We start from the raw sequence: 26,618 nt of genomic DNA on the forward strand, positions 1-26,618 counted from the left end.
AACACATTGAGGGAAGTTGTATCAAACTTTAGAATGTAATTGTTTATTGCTGTTTCTTACAATGGTGGCAAAATGAGTGAAGAGAGAAATGCTGAAACGGGAAAGAATAACTGCTATTGGTAAACAATTTCCGTCACATCTTTTATTCAGCATTTGCCCATACAGGGTTTTTATAAACACATGCACGCACACCCCAAACATGATGACTTTGTAATGTTATTTGATACCTTTCACTCGCAACAAAAGCCCTTGTGTGCAGAATTCAAAATTGAACAAATTTAACTGCTTTCAACTCAACCAAGTTAAAATAGCCAAGATTTTGTGGTGATAGGAAAATACTGGATGTCACTTGATTAACAATAAGAATGGCTGTAAATATATTCAAAAGTCACCAAACAATAAAGTCACTTTGACATATTGCAGGCTTGGTAGCTTCGAAGTTCAAACAGATAAGTTATGATTGACTTCTATTCAGCCCACCATGGTTCATTTTGTAGTTGATTCATGTAAAAATTTGCGAATGACTTGGATCTGCTCCTCGTAACACAACACCCCTGTCTTTTCACCATTAAAGGTTGCCAGCAGATTCCTCAAAGCCCTGATTTCTTTGATACCACTTGGGCAAACCGTATCCAGGCTCTGAAGTCCCCATCAGCCAACAAAGCAGTATTAGATTGGCTATGCATAATCAATGGGTGCTTTTCGGCATGATGAAGTGATGACGTGAATGGTGAACCTCCAAGTTACCGAAGCTGCTTTCCTGAAGTTTATAGGCAGATGGTCTCAAAACTTTTTTTTAACAATGGTTACCAATATTCCCCACAAGAGCATGCCCCATCTTTAAAATGATGGAAGCGATGTGAATCCCTAACGATTATTTCCCTTTCTTCAATCATAGATATAAGCTTAAACACGGTATGACAATCACCACAAACCCGAAGGTTCTTCATAATCTGCAACACAGTGCCAGGAGGTGTAGCAATTAACCCATACGCTACAGCCAACCTCTCACTGTGACGGAAAAGAATATCTTCCTTGTGCTCATCTTCAACATCATGAAGAACATAATTTGTATCTGGCAAGTACCCTGCATCCCGTAGCTTTGAATCCAATGCTTTCAACTTTAAATAAATAATATCCGATGAAGAATGTGAAGTATCACCTGCAACAAATGAATATGTTTTGTTCTTGATTTCAATCCAACTATAACCAGCTTCTTTCTTCACATTTCGCTCATCCATCAGTTTCCTAACTTTTGATCTTTCTTGCCAGTTACCACCTGTTGCATATAAATTCGATAATAAAACATACGCGGCTGAATCTTGAGGCTTTAGTGACATAAGTTTATCTCCTGCAAGTTTTCCTATCTCCATGTTTTTATGAACCCGACAAGCAGCCAAAAGAGACCGCCAGATTGTCGGGCCTGCAGGAAACGGCATATCATTTATAAAAGTCATAGCCTTTTCTAGTAATCCCCCGCGGCTATAAAGATCAACCATACACGAGTAATGTTCTGATGTTGGTTCAATATTAAGATCTTTCACCATCATATTGAAATATCGTTCACCTTCATCAACTAATCCTGCATGTGTACACGCGGTAATCACACCAATGAATGTAATATCGTCCAATTCCAAATTCTCTTTTAACATTTTCTCAAATATCTCGAGAGCCTTTTTTCCATACCCGTGTTGTGCGTATCCTGATATCATTGAATTCCATGAAACTAAATCTCTTTCAGGCTGTCTTTCAAAAACTTTGTTCGCACTCTCGATATTTCCTCTTTTTGCATACATGGTAACAAGAGAACTGCTTACACATAACGCGTTGTTGTAGATTTCTTTAATTGCACCTGCATGGAACTGTTTCCCATGCTCAATGGCTGCCATTGGACTAGCGCAAGCGTTAAGGATACTTGAGAATGTATACTCGTTTGGTCTCACCCCATCATTTGCCATCTGACAAAATACATTTACTGCCCCATCAGCATCCCCCAATTGTGCATATCCAGCTAAAATAGCAGACCATGTTACAATATCTTTTTCTTCCACGCATTCGAAAACTTTTACAGCATCAATGTTGTTTCCCATTTTCATATAGGCATCTAAAAGTGCAGTGCCAACTGATGCTGATGAGTCATAATTTGTCTTGATGGCTTGTGCATGAATCTGTAAGGGAGAAACCATGGGATGAGCAGCGAGGATGGTGGAATAGGTGAATTCGTTTGGCCTAACACCTTCCCTGCACATTTGAAAGAATAATTTCACTGCTTTGTCAATACTTCCATTTTGTATGTAACCACCAATCATTGCTGTCCATGTTACCACGTTGTTTACTCCGCTCATCCTACTGAATAGTTTCAACGTGTCATCCATTTCAGAGCTTTTTGTGTATGAAACAATAAGAGCAGTTTTGAGATTAGGATAAGACTCCATGCCGTTTTTTGAAACAACACTATGGAGCTGTTTTGTAAAAACTATTTCTTTGATGTTAGCACATACTTTCAATATAGTAACAAAGATTGCTTCAGTAAGTTTAACTCCGGAAAGCCTCATTTTATGGAACAAATCAAGGGCAACTAAATCATGCCCATTTGTCACAAGACCTGCTATCATTCCATTCCATGATACTGCGTCTCTGATTTCCATACCGTCAAACACTAGTTTTGCATATTCTATCATTCCCGATTTTGAATACATACTAATTAGAGAATTGCATACATACGTAGTCAGCTCAAAACCAAACTTCACAACCATGGTATGCACTTGCATTCCTTTTACAACTGCACCACTATCAGCTAAAGCTCCAAGAACAGTTGCAAACGTAAACGGGTTAGGCTTAATCCCTTCCACTTGCATCTGCAAAAAAAGATCTACCGCCCGCTCGTGAAGTCCCCTCAACGAATACCCAGTAAGCATTGAAGTCCAAGACACCACATTTCTATCAGGCATTTCACTAAACACTCTTTCAGCCATCCAAACTGCATCCGTTTTCGTGTACATATCAATAAGAGATGTCCCCACACTAATATCCTCAACTAACCCATGTTTAATACAATCACAATGTACTTGCTTTCCAATTATTTGATTATACAAGCTTCCACATATCTTTAACACGCAAGAAAAGGTCGCCCCATTAACCGGTAACCCCAAACGACGAATACCCAGAAAGTGTCTCATAGCTTGAACGTTGTTATTCGTTCGAGCATACTGGAAAAGAAGATGGTTATGGCTAGAACTAGATACATCTCTATGGGGCATTTCGTCGAACGGGTTGCGTACATCTTGAAAGACCCGGGAATCGAGTTCGATCGCTGAAGCAAAAGATTGTGAAGAACGACATTGATTGTAATAACAAGTTTTAAACTTTCTTAAAGAGTTTGTATTTTGTAAATTCATGGTATGGATGTTAAATAGAGGGTATATTGACTAATTATGTCAAAGCGTTGACTATGAAGCCATGGGGGCATGAAGAATTTTGACCCATAGACCGCCGAAAAGTAAATGACTTTTTAAGTGACACTACTTTTGTTTTTGGCCGAAAAAGATCCTTTTAGTTTTATGATTTTTGTTTTTGGTTATGTTAATCGTAGCTTAATCATAAGTACAACAACAACAAGACCCCCAATCTTTAAGCAAGATACGGAGAAAGTGAACGGTAATAAATCAATGAACAATACCCACATACATTGCAATGAAGGAAGATTTCAAAATAATAAAATAAAGTAACCGGATAGTCTTTATCAATTACTCCGTAATTATAAAGGTACATGTGAGGGTTTTGACTTTTGATCCATGACATACTAGATAGAGAATTGATAATTTGTACTATACAATTTTATGCCTATAACAAGTTTTTTTTCTTTTAAACAATAGACTTGTATAAAAAGTCAAAAGGCCAAGCAAGAAGTTTGAAAAATTGAAAGTATAAGATGGGAAACAAAGAAAGTATACAATATAAAAGTTGAAATAGGACCATGTGTTCCTACCAAAAGAACCTAAGTTTGATCTTGTAACAATCCACGTATAGGAAACTTCCTTGATTTCTTCGGCTAACCATTGTTGGGATCGAATTGTATTATTAAATATGCGGTCGTTCCTTGCTTTCCATGGTAACCAACAATCGAATTGTATTATTAAATATGCGGTCGTTCCTTGCTTTCCATGGTAACCAACACACAAATAGTTATAGGTTGAATCATAATAATACTTTTACTTTTTTACTATGAAAGATGATTGTGAATTTGGAGAAAATCTTGTACATTGAAAGCATAGATTTGGGGGATTTTACACTAAATACTAACGATTATCAAAGTTCTATACATGAGAAAATGAGAGGCAACGGTGGTGGAAATAAGAAGGTGATTAATGGTTTCCCCACTTTTTTTTACAAAACAGGCAATGCTTGTTGGGAAAGTTTATCTTTCAAATCCGGAGAGTTTGCTTTGTCAGACCCCTATTCATTTAAGCACGCCAAACAAACATATTGGCCTTTAATGGAACCAATATGTTCCATTGTAATAACCATGGTGTAGGACGATGTGATGAACTTTCAATAGCTATCTGAATTGATTTTGTTGTGAAAGTACTGAGATGGATCTATTTTTCAAAACCACATGTCTTCTTCATTTGAAAACTAAATATTTATGCTCAGGTGACATAACTCTAAAAATTAAGAAGCTAGCGTATCTAAATTAAATGGGTTTGTCCATTATCATCTCCAATGAAGTGACTCGTACAAAGATTAACTTATAGCTTTAATTGATTGATATGCCATTTTCTTATTATTTATTGGAGTATCTAGGACTCTTTAGAGACATCTATATGATGCTTTTATCAAGCAATCTTTGTGAGCTGCGATATTATTAGAAAATTGAATGCAAAATTTGTTACACACATAAGTCAAGGGAGTAATTTAAAAATTGACGCCGTATATTTGTTTCACTAGTTTAGTTCCAAGTCATATCGTATCCCATTAGATACATTATGACCGTTTAAACACATCAAAAACTCGCAAACGGCAAACGCCCACAACTGACAACACTAGGGTTTTTGTATGTGTATATAAATAAATAAATTTTATACTGTAAAAAAAAAAAAAACAGGGCACCAAAATATTCGAAAAAAAGGGGTTTACTCAATTTCCATTAATTTTCCAATTCATTGGAGGGTTTTTCCGGGTTTTTGTTCTTGATTAAACTGCTGCAAAGATTTCGTATTATGACACTGAATTCCTTCACCATTAAAGCTCATTTTGTTTTCCCTTAAAAAAACCAAGATGATTTCTGAAAAACCAATTTGGGTTCGTCATGAAGGCATGCAAATCTTTTCGATTGATATACAACCAGGTGGTCTTCGATTTGCTACTGGTGGTGGTGATCATAAGGTATGATTCTTGTTTTTATAATGTAGGTTTTAGTTTCTTCATGTTAATCTTCGAAAGAAAGTTTGGAACTTTAAAAAAAAATAAAAAATTTCTAGGGTTTGAAGATATGTCAGAAGTTATGATAGTTGATATAACGATCCGCAATCCCATTCATACCTCTGTAGAGAGACTTTTCATAGATAGTTGACAATGTTAGATGATATTATTTCCATGTTGTCAATATTAGTTGAATTATACTTGTGTGTTATTCAACTTGAATTACATGAAAATAATTTCCAAGATTATTGATCCCTAATTAAAGAACCATACTTTAGGGCATAGAGTAATATATACGACAAATATTAGTATACCCGTGTTGTGATTTTTAATATGGTGGAGTTTTAGTATCGCCTTTTGCTGTTGGGAAACATATATACAAGCTTAAATACAGAATGGTTAGTGATATTTGTTCATTTATGTAGGTAAGGATTTGGAACATGAAATATGTGGACAAGGTCTTGAACTTGGATCCAGATAAGCCAAAGTTAGAACTTCTTGCTACACTTCGTGATCATTTTGGGTCAGTCAATTGTGTTAGATGGGCAAAACATGGTCGGTATATTGCTTCGGGTTCAGATGATCAGGTTATTCAAATTCACGAGAGGAAGCCTGGTTCTGGAACAACTGAGTTTGGTAGCGGTGAGGCACCTGATGTTGAAAATTGGAAAATTGCCTTTACTCTGAGAGGCCATACCGCTGATGTGGTAATTATACATTGACATTCTTGTTTTGTCGTCGATGATTTTTTTTCCTTTCATACAAGATCTAACCATGGAGTTTTTATTTCTTGTGCTTAGAGTAGGTGGATCTTAATTGGTCCCCAGATGATACGACTTTGGCCAGTGGAAGTTTAGATAACACGATTCATATATGGGACGTTGGTAACGGTATTTGCACGGCTGTTTTAAGGGGTCATTCGAGTCTTGTAAAAGGGGTAACGTGGGATCCAATTGGTTCTTTTATAGCAAGTCAATCAGATGACAAAACTGTAATTTTTTGGCGAACATCTGACTGGAGCCTTGCACACAGGACAGATGGACACTGGGCAAAATCGGTATGTATTTCAGTTAAATGAGGCCAAGTGGGATGGCCAGGGCAGGCAGTTTGTGGTTTGGGTTGAACTAAAACCTTTTTGCAAAGTTGCCATTAATTTTGTTAAATATGATTATGGAACTTCCATTTTTTCGATGATAATCTTGTCTTCTTTTATGTGCATCAAGTGGATACTTATGGTGGCTTTTGTCCCGTTTGGCCTGTTTCTTTTAAGCATACATGTTTGTCCTGCTAGAAATAAAACATTAACCTGCATTGACCCATTCATACGTAATGGGTCAAAATAGTCACCTCTAAATTCAGTATCATTTCATTTATGTCTTCTTAAATATACCCCCGTTGAACTGTCTCCTCCAGATTGGATCAACCTTTTTCAGAAGGCTCGGGTGGTCACCATGTGGTCATTTCATAACAACGACCCATGGTTTTCAAAAGCCTAGGCATTCGGCACCTGTTCTAGAGAGGGGAGAATGGACTGCTACCTTTGACTTTTTAGGGCACAACGCCCCTATAATAGTTGTGAAGTTTAACCATTCCATGTTTAAAAGGAATCCAACAAACACCCAAGAAGCAAAAGGTGGTTCTGCGGGTTGGGCTAACGGTGTCTCCAAGAATGGAGGGAAAGAATCCCAACCTTACAATGTTATTGCTATTGGAAGTCAAGATCGAACCATTACCGTGTGGACTACTGCAAGTGCTCGACCTTTAATTGTTGCAAAACATTTTTTTCTACAGAGCGTTGTTGACCTGTCTTGGTAATTTGCAGTCACTTGCAATTAATAACAAATAACATTCGTTTCTCAAATTAAAACCTTTTTAATATATTTGTTTCTTTTCTTTCAGGAGCCCAGATGGGTATTCACTGTTTGCATGCTCTTTAGATGGGACCGTGGCTACTTTTCACTTTGAGGTCAAAGAACTTGGTCAAAGGTTAAGTGATGTGGAGCTAGAGGAGCTGAAAAAGAGCCGTTATGGTGATGTTAGAGGTCGACAAGCAAATTTAGCAGAAAGTCCTGCACAGTTGCTGCTTGAAGCAGCTTCCAAAAAGGTTACAGAAAACGCAACAAATAATAATTCATCCACCATAAAATCATCTTCTGGTTTAGGGATTGAATCAAAGGTTCAATCGTTGCCGGATCTTGGTAAGAATAGTGTTGGAGTTATTGATAATGCATCAAATAAAGCTGTAGCTCCTTCCAATAGATTGTCGAGTCCTGTAAAGCAAAGAGAATACCGACGACCAGATGGCCGGAAACGAATCATTCCAGAGCCCGTGGGAGCTCCCATTCAGGGAGAGAACATAAACGTATCTGGACCTTCTCAATCTCAAGCTGTTGACTTTTCTTTGAGGTCTACTGAGAATGGTGATTCAGGGTTTCGTGAGGGTCCTCCTACCAAAAGGGTAATGGTTGGAGGAGATATGAGGGAGAGATCAGGTGTATCAGCACGGGCCACGGTTAGTGAGAGTTTAGTAATTGAAAAGGTTGCCGCTTCTGCTGATAAAGACGGAAATTTTAATATTGAAGCGATTGGGGGTCCAAACAATTTGGGTTCTTCGCGTTCTGTTAAACCCCTATCAATTAGGGTATTTGATAATAAAGAGGGAGGAGATACACCACATGTTTGTTTGGAAGCCTGTCTTAAAGAACATGCTGCCAATGACATTATTGGGGTTGGGAGTACATTTCTAATGAAAGAAACAGAAATTTCTTGCACGAAAAATGGTCAAACTCTTTGGTCTGATCGTATCTCCGGCAATGTCACTGTTTTGGCCGGAAATGCCAATTTTTGGGCCGTTGGATGTGAAGATGGATCCCTTCAGGTTAGTATATGTTTTCTTAAAATTTATCCCTTGATATCATGACTTTTAGTGTGTTCCGAAAGTGATAATCTGCTTTGAATCATTATATGTCTTAGAATTTGACATATTCTAAGAATACTTAAGAAATCAATATCTAAAATTAGGGAGGGAGTTATTTCGAGAGAAGGAGATATATATCTTGTGAGATGGGAGTAAAAGTCTCTTAAATCTGGTTAAATGAATAGATAGTTTTGTTTCACCGTCTGATAAAATCTATTTGAGTGTCAGGTGTTTGAGTGTTTGAGATATTCTGTGTACTTCAAAAATTAATATCTAAAATGAGCAAGAGAGTTATATCAAGAATAGGGGATACGTCTTGTGAGATTGGAGTAAAAGTCTCTCAAGTCTGGTTAAATGAATAGATAATTTTAGTTCACCATCTCATAATCAGTCTGGTAGCCATCTAGCTAGTATATCAATGCTTATACTTATGTTTCATATTAAAAAGGTATACACTAAATGTGGAAGACGCTCTATGCCAACGATGATGTTGGGGTCAACACCAGTTTTTATCGACTGTGATGATTCTTGGAAATTATTGCTTGTTACAAGAAAAGGAGCAACATACGTGTGGGATCTTTTCAACCGGAAATGCATTCTTCATGACTCATTGGCCTCGTTGATGACTTCTGACCCAAAGTCAACTGGTAACACTGAGAATTTTAAGCATACTCTTTTTTCTTTTGTTACTATATTCATTTTACAAGTACAGAACTTGATGTGATTTTTCAGGCACAGTAAAAGTCATATCTGCAAAGTTATCCAAGTCTGGATCACCTCTTGTTACACTCGCCACACGTCACGCATTCATGTTCGACATGAGCCTCATGTGTTGGCTGCGTGTTGCCGACGATTGCTTCCCGGCTTCTAATTTCGCAAGTTCGTTTAGTTTAGGGTTCCCCCAAAATGGTGAATTGGCAGCTCTGCAAGTTGACGTGAGGAAATTTTTGGCTAGAAAACCGGGCTGGAGCAGGTTTGTATGAATCGAATATTCACTTTATCTTGTGAAATTGCAATATCTCCAGCATAATTTTTAGTTTCTATGTAAGATAAGTTAGGAACTTGTATGCATTATTTAGACACTTATAGGAAGCTCCCAGACCAATTCGTCCTGTTTTCTTTAAGCATCATATTATCATGCATGTTTGACCAATTAGAGATATAAAGAACCTGGAAGAACTATCCATAAATATAAACTGCCACCTTTACTGATCAATAACCAATTGTTCTGATCAATAACTAATTGTTCATTTTGATGCACAAAGATTTGTTAGTTGTTATCGGATGAGAATTTAGGAATTTGATTAATTGAAACGCTGCAGAGTGACTGATGACGGAGTGCAGACACGGGCCCACTTGGAAACTCAGTTAGCGTCTGCATTGTCATTGAAGTCTCCAAATGAATATCGACAATGTCTTCTTTCATATATACGGTTTCTGGCAAGGTTGTTTTCCCCCTATTATAAGTAATAATTGTTGATAAATAAACATCTTGTAACTAATTCATTTTTTTGAATTGCAGAGAAGCTGACGAGTCTCGACTGCGTGAAGTGTGTGAGAATTTTCTTGGACCTCCGTCCGGGATGGCTGAAACCGTTGCTTCTGATGCAACAAATCCTGCATGGGATCCTTGTGTTCTTGTAATTTTTCATTTTCCTTTTTATGCTTTAATGTTTTTTATAAATTTTTTTTTCGATTCTATAAATGTTAATCTGTGAATGTTACAGGGGATGAAGAAGCATAAACTCTTAAGGGAAGACATTCTTCCAGCAATGGCATCAAACCGCAAAGTTCAAAGGCTGCTTAATGAATTTATGGATCTTTTATCTGAATACAAGACTACCAACCCAGTTCTGGAATTGCCCGCTGCCACAAGCAACATGCCATCAGCAGATCAAACCACTATGGCATTGGAATCAACAAATGAAACTGCCACTGTACTGCCAGTAACAAATGAGGTTCAAATGGCCTCTGTCTCCCAACCCATAGATGAAGAGCTACCTGGGAACCATCCACCTACATCTGATAAAATGGATGTTGATCCACCAGGAACCAACAAATCCAACCCAATCCTAGATGAAATGACTTCTTGAACTCCTGTATCTTCTAATTTTTTTTATTTTTTTTTCCTTCCAGAAGCACCATTGCTTTACAATCTTTCTTTTTGTTTTAAGGCTTTTATAATTGGTGTTTCTGAATCTTACATATATGGGTCTGTATTAGTTCATCCATTTTTCTTTCATTGTCAAAGTTAGTTGTTACTTTTGACCCGTGTACCTATGAATTATTCTATTCCAATTATGAAGTCGAGTTCTACATGTAACGTCGTGCAAGAATAGATAAACTCTCATAATTTCTATCAAAAACGTAGTTTGAAGTTGGAACGTGTTTATAATTACCGCTAACACTCTACAATCAAAGTTAACATAGACAAATAGACAATTATTTAATTTCAATTGCTATGGTGAAAATGCCAAAAATTCATAATATATTGTTAAACAACTATAGTTATATGCTTTGCCCTTCAAAGGGAGCCCACTTAAAAATTATCAAAATCCCAAGAGCATGCCTAAGGCCCAACATGAGATTTCAACCAGTAAATGACATGCCTCGGTTATTATCTCACTAACCACGCCATTGTCCCAATCGCAAAACTAATAAAAACATTGGCCCACTTTTGTCAAAGGCATTTAGGAAGGGAGCCTTTGTAATGTTATGCACTTATACACATTCAAGACAGAGTAAATCCTATAAAGCATTCTAAACTAGATTAATACTCGGTTGGTGACCAGGTTACCAAGTAAATTTATACAGTATATGTATCACGTATTGCAAAAAATATCAAAATGAAGTTTATTATAAAATCAGGCATAATGTTAAGATAATGAATATTGTACATTTTTTGGTATAACATATATAAAGTCAGTTTGGTATACATCAAGGTGATCAATAGTCGATCTTACCCGAAATTCGACTTGAAACTGACCCGTGGAAACTGGGTTAGGGATGTGAAATCTCAACCCGGTAACCCACCAACTTGTTTTCTTGGGGTCCGGGTCGGGTTAACCTTTTGAATTAATTGGTCAACCAAAAAATATTTTAAATTTATCGACTCTTTAGACGACCCAAAAATACTATGAGGTGTTCGGAAATGGTCTTGAATAGAAGGTTTATGATGACTATAGCCATTGGTAAATTTACCAAAGACGAAAATGATATATTTTTTTAATAGATCGACCCACCAACTCACTTGATCCGACAACCCACAACCCATATTATTTGAAATCAATCCACCAACCCACAACCCATATAACCTGAAAAGCTGCAATCAATCCACCAAACCATTTAACTCACCAACAAAAATATTTTGGGTTTGAGTTTAGGTTGACAGGTTGACAAGTTTCGATTTAGATTTTTAAGTCAATTTTGATATTAGGTCGGGTTCAATTGGATATTTTCAACCCACCAACCCATTTACCTGATATAATTATATTTATATCTATGTTAGTTATCAATTGCTCTATAGAAATTTAATTATTTGTGTAACATATTAATAATTAATTAAAGCAATAATATCATATAGAGAAAAATGAATGTTAATATATTACATTGGTCATGTTGTTGCTTGAAATTTATGATGCATTGAAATGAGAAGAAAATGACTGTGTTTTTCTATAATAATGTATAATAATAACATAGATGAATCTTTTACCCATTTATAAAGATATGAATTAAAAATTACAAAATTTTAAAATATTTAAGATATGTTTTCTCTAAAAATATAATATTATTTCTAATAATGTAAAATAAGACTGGTGTAATAATAAAACAAATAAAATGATAATGACCTATTATGATTTATTTAATATTTCAATATCGATAAGTATGTCACAGACTACAATTTTGATGAGCATCTTATGATTTTGTAGTATTTAAACATCGTTAATCATGTCATACTAAACAACTTCGATGAGCATCTTTAAAAAGTATTTGAATATAAAATAGCGTACTAAATTTTAATATATGCATCAATTTTTATTAATAAAATAGCGTACTAAATTTTAAACCATAAATATCTCTAAGTTTGCTATAGTTTACAACTTTGATATGCATATTATAATTTTAATATCGCTAATCATGTCATAGTAAACAGTTTCGATAAGTATATTTTTTCAAAATATTTCAAGATAAATCTAGAAGCTTTAGTATATGGATCAATTTTTTATTAATAAATGTAGTAAACTAATTTATAAATCATTATAAATTAACATTTAATATTGATACTGTCAAAAGCCTCCGTGTATTGAACGCGGGCTTGAAATCAAGTATAACCTGGAAGCAACTAACTAACCCATTTAAAAGTTTTAATATATGAGTAAATTTTTTTATAATAAAAATCACAAATTAAATTTTAAATCATAATAAATTAACGTTTAATATTGATAATGTCATAAGTGCCTTTGTATTAAACGTAAAATTACAATACTCTTTCCATCTTAGTTGATTTGTTTGTAATTGTTGTGGGCGTGAAATGAGAAGCGAAGACAACTTGTTTACATAATGACTTTTGCTAAATCTTCTATAAATTTGTAAGGGAGAATTTCATATATGTCCCATATTAACACCCTAATTACATATTTACCCAACTTAAATTAATAATTACATATATATCCAAAATTTATTTAGATTATATCATATTTATCCATTGTGTTATAAAATCATTTATAATCAAGTTTACTCAATAAATTCTCTATCTGTCCTTTCTAACTAACAAGATCTAAACACATCTCGAAGCTGCAGTTACACATATGTGATCGGGTATGAATCAGTAGAGCAAAAGACAAACACACACACACACACTGTAAGAAAGCTTTTGTATATTCAAGTAATAATAGGGATGGCAACGTGCAAGAAAAACCCATAATCAGCGAATACCTATTTGTCATGGACTGGGAAATTTTAATAAATTTATCTGTGGATACAATACGTATATAAATATGTAACCATTTACTTGAATAAATCTGCGGACGGATACGGGGTACACTATATCCGTCATGGATAAATCTGCTAACTCGTATTTTTTTAGCAAAACTTTAGCTTAAAGTTTTAAAGCTACTCTTAACGATTGACATAAATTCATAATGATCCATTTTATATGCAAATTTATGTAAATAATGCCAATTTATTGTATGAAATATTATTGTGCATTATAACAAGAAACACAAACAATTAGGGGTTAACTAAACAAATAATATGACATAATCATCTTTTTGAAGGCACGCAAGATCATAGGTCTATTTTCCAATGAATATGTGATTATAAATCATTTTATAACACAATGGATAAATATGATATAATCTAAACAAAATTTGGATATATATGTAATTATTAATTTAAGTTGGGTAAATATATAATTAGGGTGTCAATATGGGACATATATGAAATTTTCCCAATTTATAAAGATATTCATTTAATGTTTGTAATTTTATATAAAAACATGTTGGGGTTTGCTAAATACAGCTCTTAGGGCTGTGTTTAAGGTGCATAAATTGTTTATACATTTACCATGAAAATCAGGGAGCAGACTTTTAATATGGAAGGTACAAGTTTTTTTTATGCACGTTAAATACAGCCTTAGGCTATATTTAGCATTTCTCACACATGTTTAGCATATATGCAAATTAATGGGTAATGTCGTGGTTATTTTTGTGTGTATTTTTAATTTTCTTGTAAAAAAACTAAAGGTGTTAGCATATATGTACTTAATGGGTAATGTGTTACCATGTTTGTTTGTAATGCCATTTTTTAAAATTATTTATAGAAAGTGTCAACATTATATATGTAAAGTCCATAGTGCTATTAATGAGAAAGGTTTGACTTTTATTTTGAATGGCTGAAATCAAAAGTTCAATTTATTTTAAATTAAGATTAAAAGTTTGCTTTATTTTTTTATCTCAATTCTACCAGCAATATATATATATATATATAATTCGGGTGGACACACTAATCCTAATAGGTAGCATTTAAGAATATTCATGGAAACGGTTCGAAAAAGATTGATTTTATATAAACTTACAATATTGATATGTATATTTTGTATAATATACTAATTGGGGAGATTTTTAGCCAATTAATATTATGGTATTGATAATTAATGAATTAACTCAATAATCAAATAAATATCTTTTGAAGAACATACATACAGGATAAAATGTATTTTCGCTAATCATTTGAAAAACATACATGCAAGATAGTTTTATAAATAGGTAAATAGATATTTGTATAAATACTGATATTTAATAAAACAATTACGACATAATATGAATATATAGATAAATAAATAAGGGGAAAGTGACTATGGTGTTGTCATACACTCAATTGGTTGAAAAAATTCTCACATTAATTTTTTAATACATAAAAAACATGGAGCCAACATTTGATCATTATACAAAAAAATATTAAAAATAAAAAAATTAGTATATAAAGAATTTTTCACACTAGTTAAGCGTGTAAAGAAAATATTTATTTTTCCCAATGAATAAATAACTTTTTTGAAAATGAGATGGGAAGACTAAACTTCTTTTGTTTTGTTTTAATTTTTTTCTTTTTTTCTATTTTGAAGAGTTTAATAGAAGTATGTAGCTTTTTAAATAAAAATGATAAAATTTGAAATCAATCATACGTGATTTGCTGAATTTTGTTATTAATGGAGATGGAGATGTTGGTGGGTGATAGTTACTCTAAATAGAAACCCACAAGACTCCTCATATCCTCATAAATACTTTCCGATTTCTTAAATATTTCTCTTACACCTTGTTTACGTTTCACCTTTCTTTCTTATTTAATCAATCTACTATTGTAAGTCGGTTATTAAAAAAATGTTTTTAGTTAAAATAAAACAATATGTTTCTTTTTACTGAAAATCATCCTATATTATGAAAATTATCGTATATCAGTTTATATATATAATTGTGCTTCATGCATTAATATATATTTATTGAGTATTAATCTATAGAGTTTTGAATGTATGCCTATTTAATATTAACACCATAATTATATATTTACCCACTTAAAATTAATAATTATGTATTGGGTTGGGTATTGTAAAACAAATAAGACAAGATCTTAACCCTTAGATTATGGTTAAACTGATGCACAAAGATTCACGAATTAATTGATGTACGATAATTTTCATGATGCACGGTGATTATCACTAAAGAAAAACTCCAAATCATAAATTATATTGAGATTTATCCAATTTTAAGTACATTCCATCATACCTATGTATCCATTAATATACTATTCATAGAAGATTGGCAAGTAACAAGTTCTTGTCAATTAACAGTAGATCCCATCCGAATAATTAATACCCTCGTGGCACTTGACAAAAATCACCATTCAAAAGAGGGTAAAGTTAAAAAACTATGAAAAAAAAAATCTAATAATGGATAAAATTTTAGATATATAAAAATAAAAAAAACTTAATAATTTCAAAAACTCCGTAGCTACATGGGGGTGGGGGTGGGGTTTCGGCCTTTCGGGTGTGTAAGGGTGTTCACGGTTTGCTTTTTACCCGGTTAAACTGTAAACCGAACCGTTTAAAAAACCAAAAAAAACCAAACGGTTTTTGAATTTGGTTTTGGGTTTGGTTTGTAACCGAAACCGAATTATATATTCGATTTTTTGTTTAGTTATGGGTAAAGGATAATGAATTTGGTTAAACCGAAAAAATCGAATAACTTATTTTACTATTATGTATTATTAAAAATATTTAATTCGTATCTTTTTTTATGGACAATTATTAATGTATTATTTACTTTATATGTCTATTTGTTTATCATATTAACTTTTTTATGAAATTAGATAAATTCAATTTTGATGAATAATTTTTAATAATGATGACAAACAAGAGTTTAGTTGTTTCACTTATGTTATTTGTTTATCCATATGGTTTAAATTTACTACTTTGGTGAAAATTGAAATTATGAACCCATTTTGGTTAATCACAACTTAGACAAAAAGAAATGGTAAATTTGTGTTTTTCATATTTGGTTTTTTCGGTTTTAAACCGAAACCGAACCGAATTCTAATTTGGTTTTCGGTTTGGTTTTTCTATTTCGAATTAGGTTTTGGTTTTGAAAAATAAAAATAAAAAAACCGAAAAACCCAAACCAAATAACCAAAAACCGAACCGATGAACACCCCTACGGGTGTGTGTCCCTCTAATTAACCCTTTTGAAATGGGGATTGATATTTAATTGTACCATATAATTTGGAGTTAATGACTAAAATGGTACATCACGTTTGGTTCATATTACTGGTTTCATATATTTCTTTTTGAAATTACGTTGATCATATCCCATGTATGCAATTCTCCACTCACACCATACTAAAGCCCAACTCCGTCAAGTGGCCATTAAAACCACCCTCATGTGACTTGCACGTGAGGGGTAAAAACGTAATTTTGCGTCTGCAGCTGCAACAACTCTCTTTTTATACCCAAACTTAGTGTTTCATTACGTATTTATGATTTTTCATATGAATGTATATATACATATATCTATATATCTCCATCTATTCAATTACAATCTTTAAGTATAAATATATATTCATATTCTAAAACAATTTCTAGATTTAATTCATCTTTTTCTCAACCAAAACCCTATTTATGATTTTCCAGTAAATATTAAAAAACCAATCTAAAATTCTCAAACAAAAGAATAATTGTGATGCAAGTGGTGGATGAGAAAAAAATAAATAGAAGTGGTCGACCAGTATTTTCTTTGGCCACCATTCCTCCGTCAGGATATAAGGGGTGGCTACTTCAGTGGGGATAGATTACTTAGGTCTAGGAACAAATCCAAATTCCAAAAAATCAAATTCAGAAGGGCATATTGTAGATTAAGGGACGCTTGGTTAAGTTACTGCCAGAATCTGTTGTTGCTGCTGCCATTGCCGGAATCTGCTGTTGCTGAATCTATTGTTTTTTGGAATATGTAAATATATTGGAAGTTGTATATATGTTGTTTTTGTCCCTGCCGACGATTTTGGAGCCTTTGTAAGTTTGTATGGTGATGAATGATTTCTGAGATATATATATATATATATATATAAACTACGAAGGGATATACACATATAAATAAATGATAGATACATAAAAAAAAATGAGATTTAAGAGAAGCTATAGACGCAAAATTACGTTTTTACCCCTCATGTGCAAGTCACGTGAGGGGGGTTTTAACGTCCACTTGACGGAGTTGGGTTTCAGTATGGTGCGAGTGGAGAATTGCATACATATGATATGATCAGCGTAATTTCGAAATGAAATGTATGAAACCAGTAATATGGGTCAAACGTGAAGTACCATTTCAGTAATTAACTCAATAATTTGATTAATTTACCATAAAGTGCAAGTTTTTTGAAATTAACTAGCACCTGCCGACAAGGCGACAATTGTCAGCAGTTTCTGCATCAAGGCACATATGTATAGTTTTATTTATCGTCATGTTTTTTTTTTCTTTATCCTTTTATTTTATGTTACTACGTGTGGCCACCGTAAATCCAGAACAAATAGGAAGACAGGTAGTTGTGTGACTAGGTGGGTTTGCTGGGAAATTCCGTTCGGCACTCCATAAACTTTTATTTGCATTTTTAAAAAACGATTTTGCATATATGGATGATAGATGGGTTGGACAGAGGATGTAATTAAGTCACTTTTTATTAAGACATTTAATTTTATCTTACATTATTTGATATGATTTATTAAAATGCAAATTTAAGTCTTTTTATATGCTCAAATCCAATTCTAAAAAGATATATTTGTTTTTCCGAAAAGCCTTGTAAAAGCTAGGTGAAACAAAGGTGAAATAGAATGATATGACAAGGAAATGAAAGCTTTAAAGGTGGTCAATGATATCATTAGGTGAAAGGTAGCTCGGTGCAGGTGATCGCCGGCTGTTTCTTCTGCTTTTTCTTTTCTCCCTTTTTTGTTATGTTTCCAGGTAAGAGAAAACAAAGAAGAAGAGTTAAACAAATGTTTTGTGTTTTTAATTAAATAAAAGTGAGGTGTAAATGGTAGATGAATGGTTAAGGTAAAAAAAGAAGATAAAAATGATTAGAAGGTGAAACTGACGTGCAAGAAAAAATATAAGTGAAAGAGGTGAACGGTTAAAAATGATCTAATTACAATGATATAATTAATGACATTTGGCCACTTTAGGTGTTCATATATAACGCACGAATAATCAGTCGGTTATACTGTTCAACCGGTTTTTTTTATAATTTATTTTGTTATATTTATGATAATATATATATATGTATATATATAATTAATGTTAGTTATTTTAATATTTGTTATGGAACATTATATTAATTTAAGTGGAATGCAATTATATATATATTTTAACTAGCTAGCGTTTGATTGCGACAAGTTTAGCACTATAGAACCAGGTAGATACGATTGGTTAGTCCAACCGAACCAACCGGAATCTTTAGGTAATTTCACTATCCGGTTTGAATCCTGATTTAAAATATATATTGCATAAGAGTACGTACGTAGTTGCAAATATATGTATGACATAAAGATTACTGAAATTCCCAACTAATATGCTGAATATATATAAATATCAAGTGGGTCTAGTACGTAGTACTGTATAGCTATAAAATTCAATTCGTGTGTATATATATATGAATGAAATGAAATAATTATGGAGTACGTACAAGCGAAACGAATTGAACTTTCGTGTACTCTATCATAATCCACCTCTTCACCCTTTCCATTTTATTACTATTAATTTTCAACTACTAAAACAATATAAATTGTACCCGCCTTGATATAAATATTGCATAATATATCTTCATTCACATACAATTCATCTGATCCTGCTAGCTAATTAATCCCTGTTAATCTCTCGATCCGTCTGTCTGACGACAGCATCATATATAAGAATTCATATATAGTGGATCATATATTATCATCTATAGCTAGCTAGCTAGTCTCTTACTTTACTTAGCTAGTTAGTAAAATAATGAATCATGATCATCAGTTGGGAAGCATTGTCGATTTCCTTGAGAACAAAGCCATATTAATCACCGGGGCTACTGGTTTTCTTGCCAAAAGTAATTCTCTCTTCCACTCCATCGATATGATCTCCCGCTAGCTAGCTATCAATATATATATATATATTTAGTCAAAATGTGTGTGTTTAATTTAATTACGCATGTAAACATATATATATATACAGTTTTTGTGGAGAAGATATTAAGAGTTCAACCAAATGTGAAGAAACTATATCTTCTGGTTAGAGCTCCTGATGCCAAGTCTGCCTTGCAACGCTTTAACTCTGAGGTATCTATCTACATATATACATCTTTACTTCTTTATAAACTAACCCCGCCTTTCTCCTTTTAAGCCTTTAAAATACCTAAACTACGTATCTTCTCCTTTATTTACTAATTTAAATATATTACCTAATATACCTATAATACTTTTAATGAAATTCTTTACAAATCAATTACTTTTATATTAATAATCACACTCTCACCACCGCCACCTGCTACCACCGCTGCTGCATTGCACGGGTACCCGTCGTATAGTCTATATATAATTAAATACATGACTTAATTATGGTGTATTTATTATGGTAGATCTAGATAAATTCTGAAATAAGTTAGGCCGTTCACTTACAACTATTAATCCAATGTATGTACGTGTATATATATGGACGAGATTTTTGACCTGTAATATAAAATTGATGTATTATCACAAACTTCTTAATATGATAATTCTATAAAAAAAAAAAATAATAATAATAATACATCCTATATAAGTTATTTTTGTTACTCATTCCGCCCCATGCATATTGAATATTCAAACTTGATTTTTAAGTTTTTTTTTTCTAAAACTTTAACCGTATATATTTTTGTGTGTAGTATATAATCCTTGGTGAAATTTAAATCAAAGAAAATACACTAAAACTCAATGCATATATATATTTCACATTAAGTATTATATAAGACAACTAAAATTACCTTGCAAGTCAAATTTGAACATTTAAATAAGATAAAAAGAATAATAATTAATAAATTTTATGGAACAAATATGTGAGTGACCAAAATCCCATAAACAAAAACATATAAATTACTTTAAGAATGGGATTTTATAATAATATTGTACTTTTTTATTACAAATCTTTACCAAATTTAAATCTAGTGATCTAACTTTCATGCATATCGGGGTGCTTTTTTTTTTTTATATACGTACGTAATTTATTTTTTAAATATTGTATGTATATAGTTTTTATTTAGAACTTAGTAATTTTTTAATTTAAAATAAATATAGTAAAAAAAGTATGAGATGTTATGTAGGAAACAATCCTATGTGGCAATGTTTAAAGTTAACTTTAGGTTGGAAGAAAGATTTAAAAGACTATTATTACTACTTTTTTTAATATATATATATATATCCGCCGCCTATCTCATGCCATGCTTCTTCTTTCTCCGAATCGGTTCCTAGTGTCAGTCAATCAAGATTCGATATATATACATTCTTAATTATGTTTGCATGAAATTTGTATATATAGGCAGTGGCAAAGGATTTGTTTAAGCTTCTAAAAGAGAAACACGGTACAAATCTGCAAACCTTTTTGTCGGAAAAAGTTACTCCGGTGGCAGGAGACATCACTTTTGAGGATTTGGGAGTACAAGACTCTAGTTTGAAAGAAGAAATGTGGAAAGATGTTGATGTTGTTGTTAACGTCGCTGCAACGACCAACTTTGACGAACGGTATATACATAATATTAATAATTAATAATAATTACTATTAATTGTTAGATCGACGACATATGATATGTCCCATCTCCACTTTACTTCAGATCACAAAAAAAGAAAAAGAAAAAAATATATGCACATCATCAAAATCCTATAAAATTATTATTATCAAATCTTTTATTATACTAAAACATGGATCCTCTAATAACTTGTGACTAATCATAACTCTCGATTTTTTTAATGTTGACTTTTGTTTTCAATTTTGACTTTAGTTTACAGTTTTCTATTTCTTCATCACAAATTTACACTTTTTACCCAATAATTTTAATATAATATATAAATAATAATAGCTAATATATATATCTGATAGAATATTAAGTAATATTTATCCAATAAAATAATAACTAATATATATCAAATAATATATTCTATCATATATATATACATTAAAAATATATTCTAATAGTAATTGTACTATTTTAATTTTAATTTTAATTTTAATCTAAATATCTATATCTATATATATATACTAAAAAACAGTTGAACTATTGACTTATTGACCAATCTTATCGCTCGATTTCATCGAAGTGACTCTCCCTGATGTCATCATTTAGATTTTTACATAATTTTATTTAATTAATAAAAAACAAATAACAAAAATAATTATTTTTACAATGTTATTAAAATTGGTTTCTATCTACAAAGCCCGATTTTTACACATGAACAATTGTATATTGCGGTATCTTGAGTTAAGTCGATAAGGGGCTTTAAGGTGTTAATATGTGACAAAGATGAGAAGATAAAAAACACTACAACAAGTTTCGTTTATAAAGAAGCCTTTCAAATGATGAAATAGGGTATATGGTTCCAATGTTCTTTTATTATATTAGTTTTCTTTTATTAGCTTAACATTCTTGACATTTGAATTGAACACTTAGTATCTACTTATATCTACAACTTTGAACTTATAAACTTTTATGAGTTACATGTATTAATATCTAATTTTAATAATGTCGTAAATCTCGTGTCCAATGTTGGACGGGTCTAATGTCTAAAATCTAGTTAATTAACTAATTCTTTTCAAAATTGATAGACTTAAACTAAGGCGACAAAAGAGATGAAAAAGTAATAAGCTAACCATCTATCTATCTATAATCTATCTATATCTATAAAACATATTGATCTCTTCTATTTTAGTAAATTCAGCACTTTATTATACCCAAAACACCATTATTTTTTAATCCTAATTCTCCTATACACCTAATCTATACTTTTATACTATCTAATAAATAAAACAACCATCTCTTTAAAAGTTATGGAGAAATTATCTAAAATACCATTAATGATTAAATTACAATATCAGTCATTTATCCAAAATATCTGCATTAAACTTTTACATCAATTATTTACACCACTCGACGCTGCCTCCACCACCAATAGTTGCCCTCACAACCATACCGTTGCAGCTAAAACCACCGTCGTACTGCGCGGGTATCGTGCTAGTAAAAACAAATGCTTTTTAAAGAAGAGTAACATTTGAGTGTGTGAATGTGTTGTTTTTTAATTGGAAAGTGATATTAGTACCACTCACTTTAATACATTTACCATAATTATGCATTATTGATTTGTAGCTATAAAACTTATACGTTATGATACATAAATAAAAAATTATGATACGAATATCATTTACCTTTGTAATTGTATTCCGCATAATTCAGCTCACAATTTATTTTAGGATTTTTAGCTAAAGTTTAACACACCTACCATTAGTTTATATATTTAAAAAATATATAATTATTAAAATAAATTAAAGAAATAATCATTTTATATCAACTGAAAGTCTCTATGGATCATAAAAATCTATATTTGTCAACTTTATCAAATTCTAATAGGCAAAATTTTATATTATTAAATTAATATTTATTTTATGATAATGATCGTCACCATATATACGTAAAATGACAAACAAAATAAGCTTGTTTTGGCAAATTAAAGAAAAAATCGTTGGTTTTATTTTTTTTTCTTAGAAAAAAAATTGTGAATTTCGCTTGAAACTTTGTGTCGCGATTCAACAACGTGAGGTAGTATACGTTGTCCTAACCGGATCCGCGGTAGAAAGTTCTATCAAAGTAGAAATATCCATTTCAAATACCCGATGGGGAAACCTCAAACTAATCTGACCAACGGCACGACGATTAATAAGATTAACCTTTGCCTTCTCCAAGATTCAAACCTAAACCCCTTCGTTGGGGAATTACCTTTGTCACTGCATTCAAAATTTCAAACTAATATTTTTATGATTGTAACTTGTAAGCCCTTTAAAATGTTTTTTTTTACTTATATCCACTAGTATAAAACTTCATACTAAGTAAGATACAAAAACGATTCATGTCTTTCTATATAAACTAAACATCATATATATACTAATTACAACATCCAATTACTACTCGTATTAAACTAATGAAATGCAATCTTAAGATAGAATTAAATAGCCACTACTTCGTACAAGCTATAGCCATGTTGGAGAAATGAGAAACTAATTTGTTGGATTAAAAATGAAAAGGTATAAATGGGCCCATATTTATGACGGTGAGTTTAAAGCAAAACCTATATATGTCCAAATCCACTCAATTTAGAATATAGTGGCGGGTAATCATCAATCCTCTTAATTGTTTAGCTTAAATATCTTTCTAATTAATAGAATTATGACATGTGAAAAATCAAGGGGTGAAATTAGAAAAGAGAATTAATGAATTACATGTGTTAACAAATGGATACATTAAGAGGATTTTTAGAAAGATTGATTAGGAGGATTTATTATTTTTCTATAGTGTCCTAAAAATTGTAACCTTTATAAAATAATAACACCACTTAGAGTTTTCGATTTTTCTTTTTTCTTTTTAAGCTTTTTTACGTAGGACTTGATGTATTTTGAGCAAAAAAAAATAACTATAAGTGTTGAACATATTAAGTCCATTTTATGGTGAATATTATGCACATCTAAGATAAGAATTGTGTTTGGACGTGGTTTGGTTGAAGTAGTGACATAGTTTGTCTACTACTTGTCTTTACAAAATTGTTAATAATGCCTGCTTTGGGTTGTTGTAGATATGATGTTGCCCTCATGCTTAACACATTTGGCGCAAAATACGTTTTAAACTTCGCCAAGAAATGTGTCAACATAAAGCTGCTTCTTCATGTGTCTACAGGTTAGCTTGAACATAGATATACATACCGTTACAAATGATATCAAGACCGACCTCTCGATCTACTTAATTGGTATAATTGAGTTCCAACCATGTCTAATTAAAAACAATGTGTATGCAGCCTATGTTTCCGGCGAGAAACCAGGACTAATGCTTGAAATTCCATATAACTTGGGAGAGTCAATTAATGGAACAAATGGGCTAGACATTGATGAAGAGAGAAAGATCGTTGAAGATAAATTGAAAGAGCTCAAATCTGATCATCATAATTATAATGATAAATTGGTTAAGTTTGCCATGAAAGATTTGGGAATGAAAAGGTAAATAACTCCTTAAACCATTAAGTTTATTGCTCAATCTTTGAATATAGTTCATTTTTATATACGTTTTATCTGAGTTTTATAGCCGATGGGGCTATGGTTAACACGTAGTAAATGTTGTACGTAGAAGTAACTGCCCATAATTTGAACTGCCATGTACAACAATTTACTACGTTTTAATCTATAGTCATAAAGGCTATGAATAACATACCTATTTATATGCATGTTTTTAACTCAAATGCTATGAACTTGATTAATAAGTGTTCTTGGTATAGGGCAAACCGCTACGGTTGGCCAAATACATATGTTTTTACCAAAGCATTAGGGGAGATGATAATCGGTCACATGAAGGGAGATATGCCGGTGGTTATACTTCGTCCAACCATTGTCACGAGTACTTTCAAAGAACCTTTTCCCGGATGGGTTGAAGGAATTAGGTAAGTAATTCCGATCGACTCATTTCTTTCACATATATTATTAATTCAAAAAGCACCAATACCCTCTTGAGAAATGACAAAAAACTACTCAAAAAATTAAAAATAAATTAGTAGTTGAGGAGTTAATTTTAAAAATTTTCAGGACCATTGATAGCTTGGCACTTGGGTATGGAAAGGGCCAATTAACATGTTTCCTTGGAAATCCTGAAGCTGTATACGATGTTGTGAGTTTCTTAATTGGAACATCTTTTGCCTAAATTTACATTCATTTGACAATTAATACGAATTACTTCAACATAATATATATTCCTAGAAAAACTAATAATTATACCGACCCCCCACCCCCTGGATGGTAGGTACCAGCTGACATGGTAGTGAATGCTATGATCGCGACAATAGCGGCCCATTCAAGTCAAAAGTTTTCTGAGACAATTTACCATGTTGGGTCTTCCGTATCAAACCCAGTGAAGTTCACCGTCATTCAAAGATGTGGCTATAACTATTTTACGGAGCATCCGTGGATCGGAAAGGATGGGAAGCCCGTCATAGTTGGAGAAGTTACAGTGTTGAAATCCATGGAAAGTTTCCATCGATATATGGCTCTTCGTTACTTGCTTCCGTTGAATGTCGGCCATCTTTATCTTTTCTATATATGCTGTTGTTTTTTTTTTTTCTTTCTATTTCAAAAAATGCCTCAACATGCCTAAAAATTAAACAAATATGATGACAAGATTGAAAGTAAAGATAAAAAGAAAAAGAATGAAATCTATGTGTAAACAATAATTTGATTAGGCGCGCATGTTTAATTAGGCTTATGAATTTTAAGTGTATTTTTTTATATACATATTAACAAAAATTTTCACTATAGGTACTTAAATATGTGAACATCGTATTTTGCCAAGCTTTTGCGGACACATACAAGAACCTTAGGCGTAAGATCAACTTCGTGTTACGACTAGTTGACCTTTACAAACCTTACTTGTTCACGAAAAGCTTGTAAGTACTAGTAACTACTCTTTGTTTACAATAAACTCTTTCTTCTTCTTGTGGTTTGTACCTAACGTGCAATACATATTTTATGACAGTTATGACGATTTGAATACTGAAAAGCTACGTAGGGCAATCAGAGAGAGCGGAGATGAGGAGAGCCTCTTCTACTTCAATCCAAGGGTAATCGATTGGGAAGACTATTTCCAGAATACACACATCCCTGGTGTAAGACAACGCGAATTTAAATGACATGCAAAACTATAAACATTATATATGTGTGTTCGATATGTATATGTTTTCAATTACACGGTCTATAGCTCAAGTAATACTCTCTCGTAAGCCTAATATAATGTACAAAGGACGACGGAACTAAGAAGAGTATCGTTCTTTGTACAAATTTCTTATAATTAATTTGTTACACGTTGTTAAAAGAACAACGATATACGGTTTGACAACCAATTGTTGTATTTTCATTGTATTTTGATTTCTATAGTTTATATTTGGTAATTGTGATTTATATACTTTGTGATGGATGAGTTGTGGATATTACAATTAAAA

The 26,618-nt window shown here is 32.3% G+C and overlaps 3 protein-coding genes across 3 annotated transcripts; 2 read left to right on the forward strand and 1 right to left on the reverse strand.

Annotated features, from left to right (window-relative positions):
* Positions 1-268: 268 nt before the first annotated feature.
* On the reverse strand, positions 269-3,418 carry LOC122585608 (pentatricopeptide repeat-containing protein At2g27610). The gene has a single exon (XM_043757730.1). It carries the CDS (start codon positions 3,396-3,398, stop codon positions 807-809), a length of 2,592 nt encoding a protein of 863 aa, XP_043613665.1. The 5' UTR covers positions 3,399-3,418; the 3' UTR covers positions 269-806.
* A 1,591-nt stretch (positions 3,419-5,009) lies between these two features.
* LOC122585607 (protein HIRA) lies at positions 5,010-10,656 on the forward strand. Its single transcript, XM_043757729.1, has 10 exons — positions 5,010-5,385; positions 5,847-6,128; positions 6,227-6,478; positions 6,835-7,232; positions 7,321-8,299; positions 8,787-8,985; positions 9,071-9,311; positions 9,661-9,783; positions 9,861-9,978; positions 10,066-10,656. Exons 1-10 carry the CDS (start codon positions 5,278-5,280, stop codon positions 10,429-10,431), a joined length of 3,066 nt encoding a protein of 1,021 aa, XP_043613664.1. The 5' UTR covers positions 5,010-5,277; the 3' UTR covers positions 10,432-10,656.
* Positions 10,657-19,210: 8,554 nt separating this feature from the next.
* LOC122584694 (alcohol-forming fatty acyl-CoA reductase-like) lies at positions 19,211-26,577 on the forward strand. Its single transcript, XM_043756741.1, has 10 exons — positions 19,211-19,456; positions 19,582-19,685; positions 20,920-21,122; positions 24,216-24,316; positions 24,435-24,633; positions 24,909-25,070; positions 25,213-25,294; positions 25,427-25,696; positions 25,939-26,066; positions 26,156-26,577. Exons 1-10 carry the CDS (start codon positions 19,366-19,368, stop codon positions 26,307-26,309), a joined length of 1,494 nt encoding a protein of 497 aa, XP_043612676.1. The 5' UTR covers positions 19,211-19,365; the 3' UTR covers positions 26,310-26,577.
* The last annotated feature ends 41 nt before the right edge of the window (positions 26,578-26,618 follow it).

Source organism: Erigeron canadensis, chromosome 1 (genome assembly GCF_010389155.1).
Source record: "Erigeron canadensis isolate Cc75 chromosome 1, C_canadensis_v1, whole genome shotgun sequence".
Lineage (NCBI taxonomy): Eukaryota > Viridiplantae > Streptophyta > Magnoliopsida > Asterales > Asteraceae > Erigeron > Erigeron canadensis.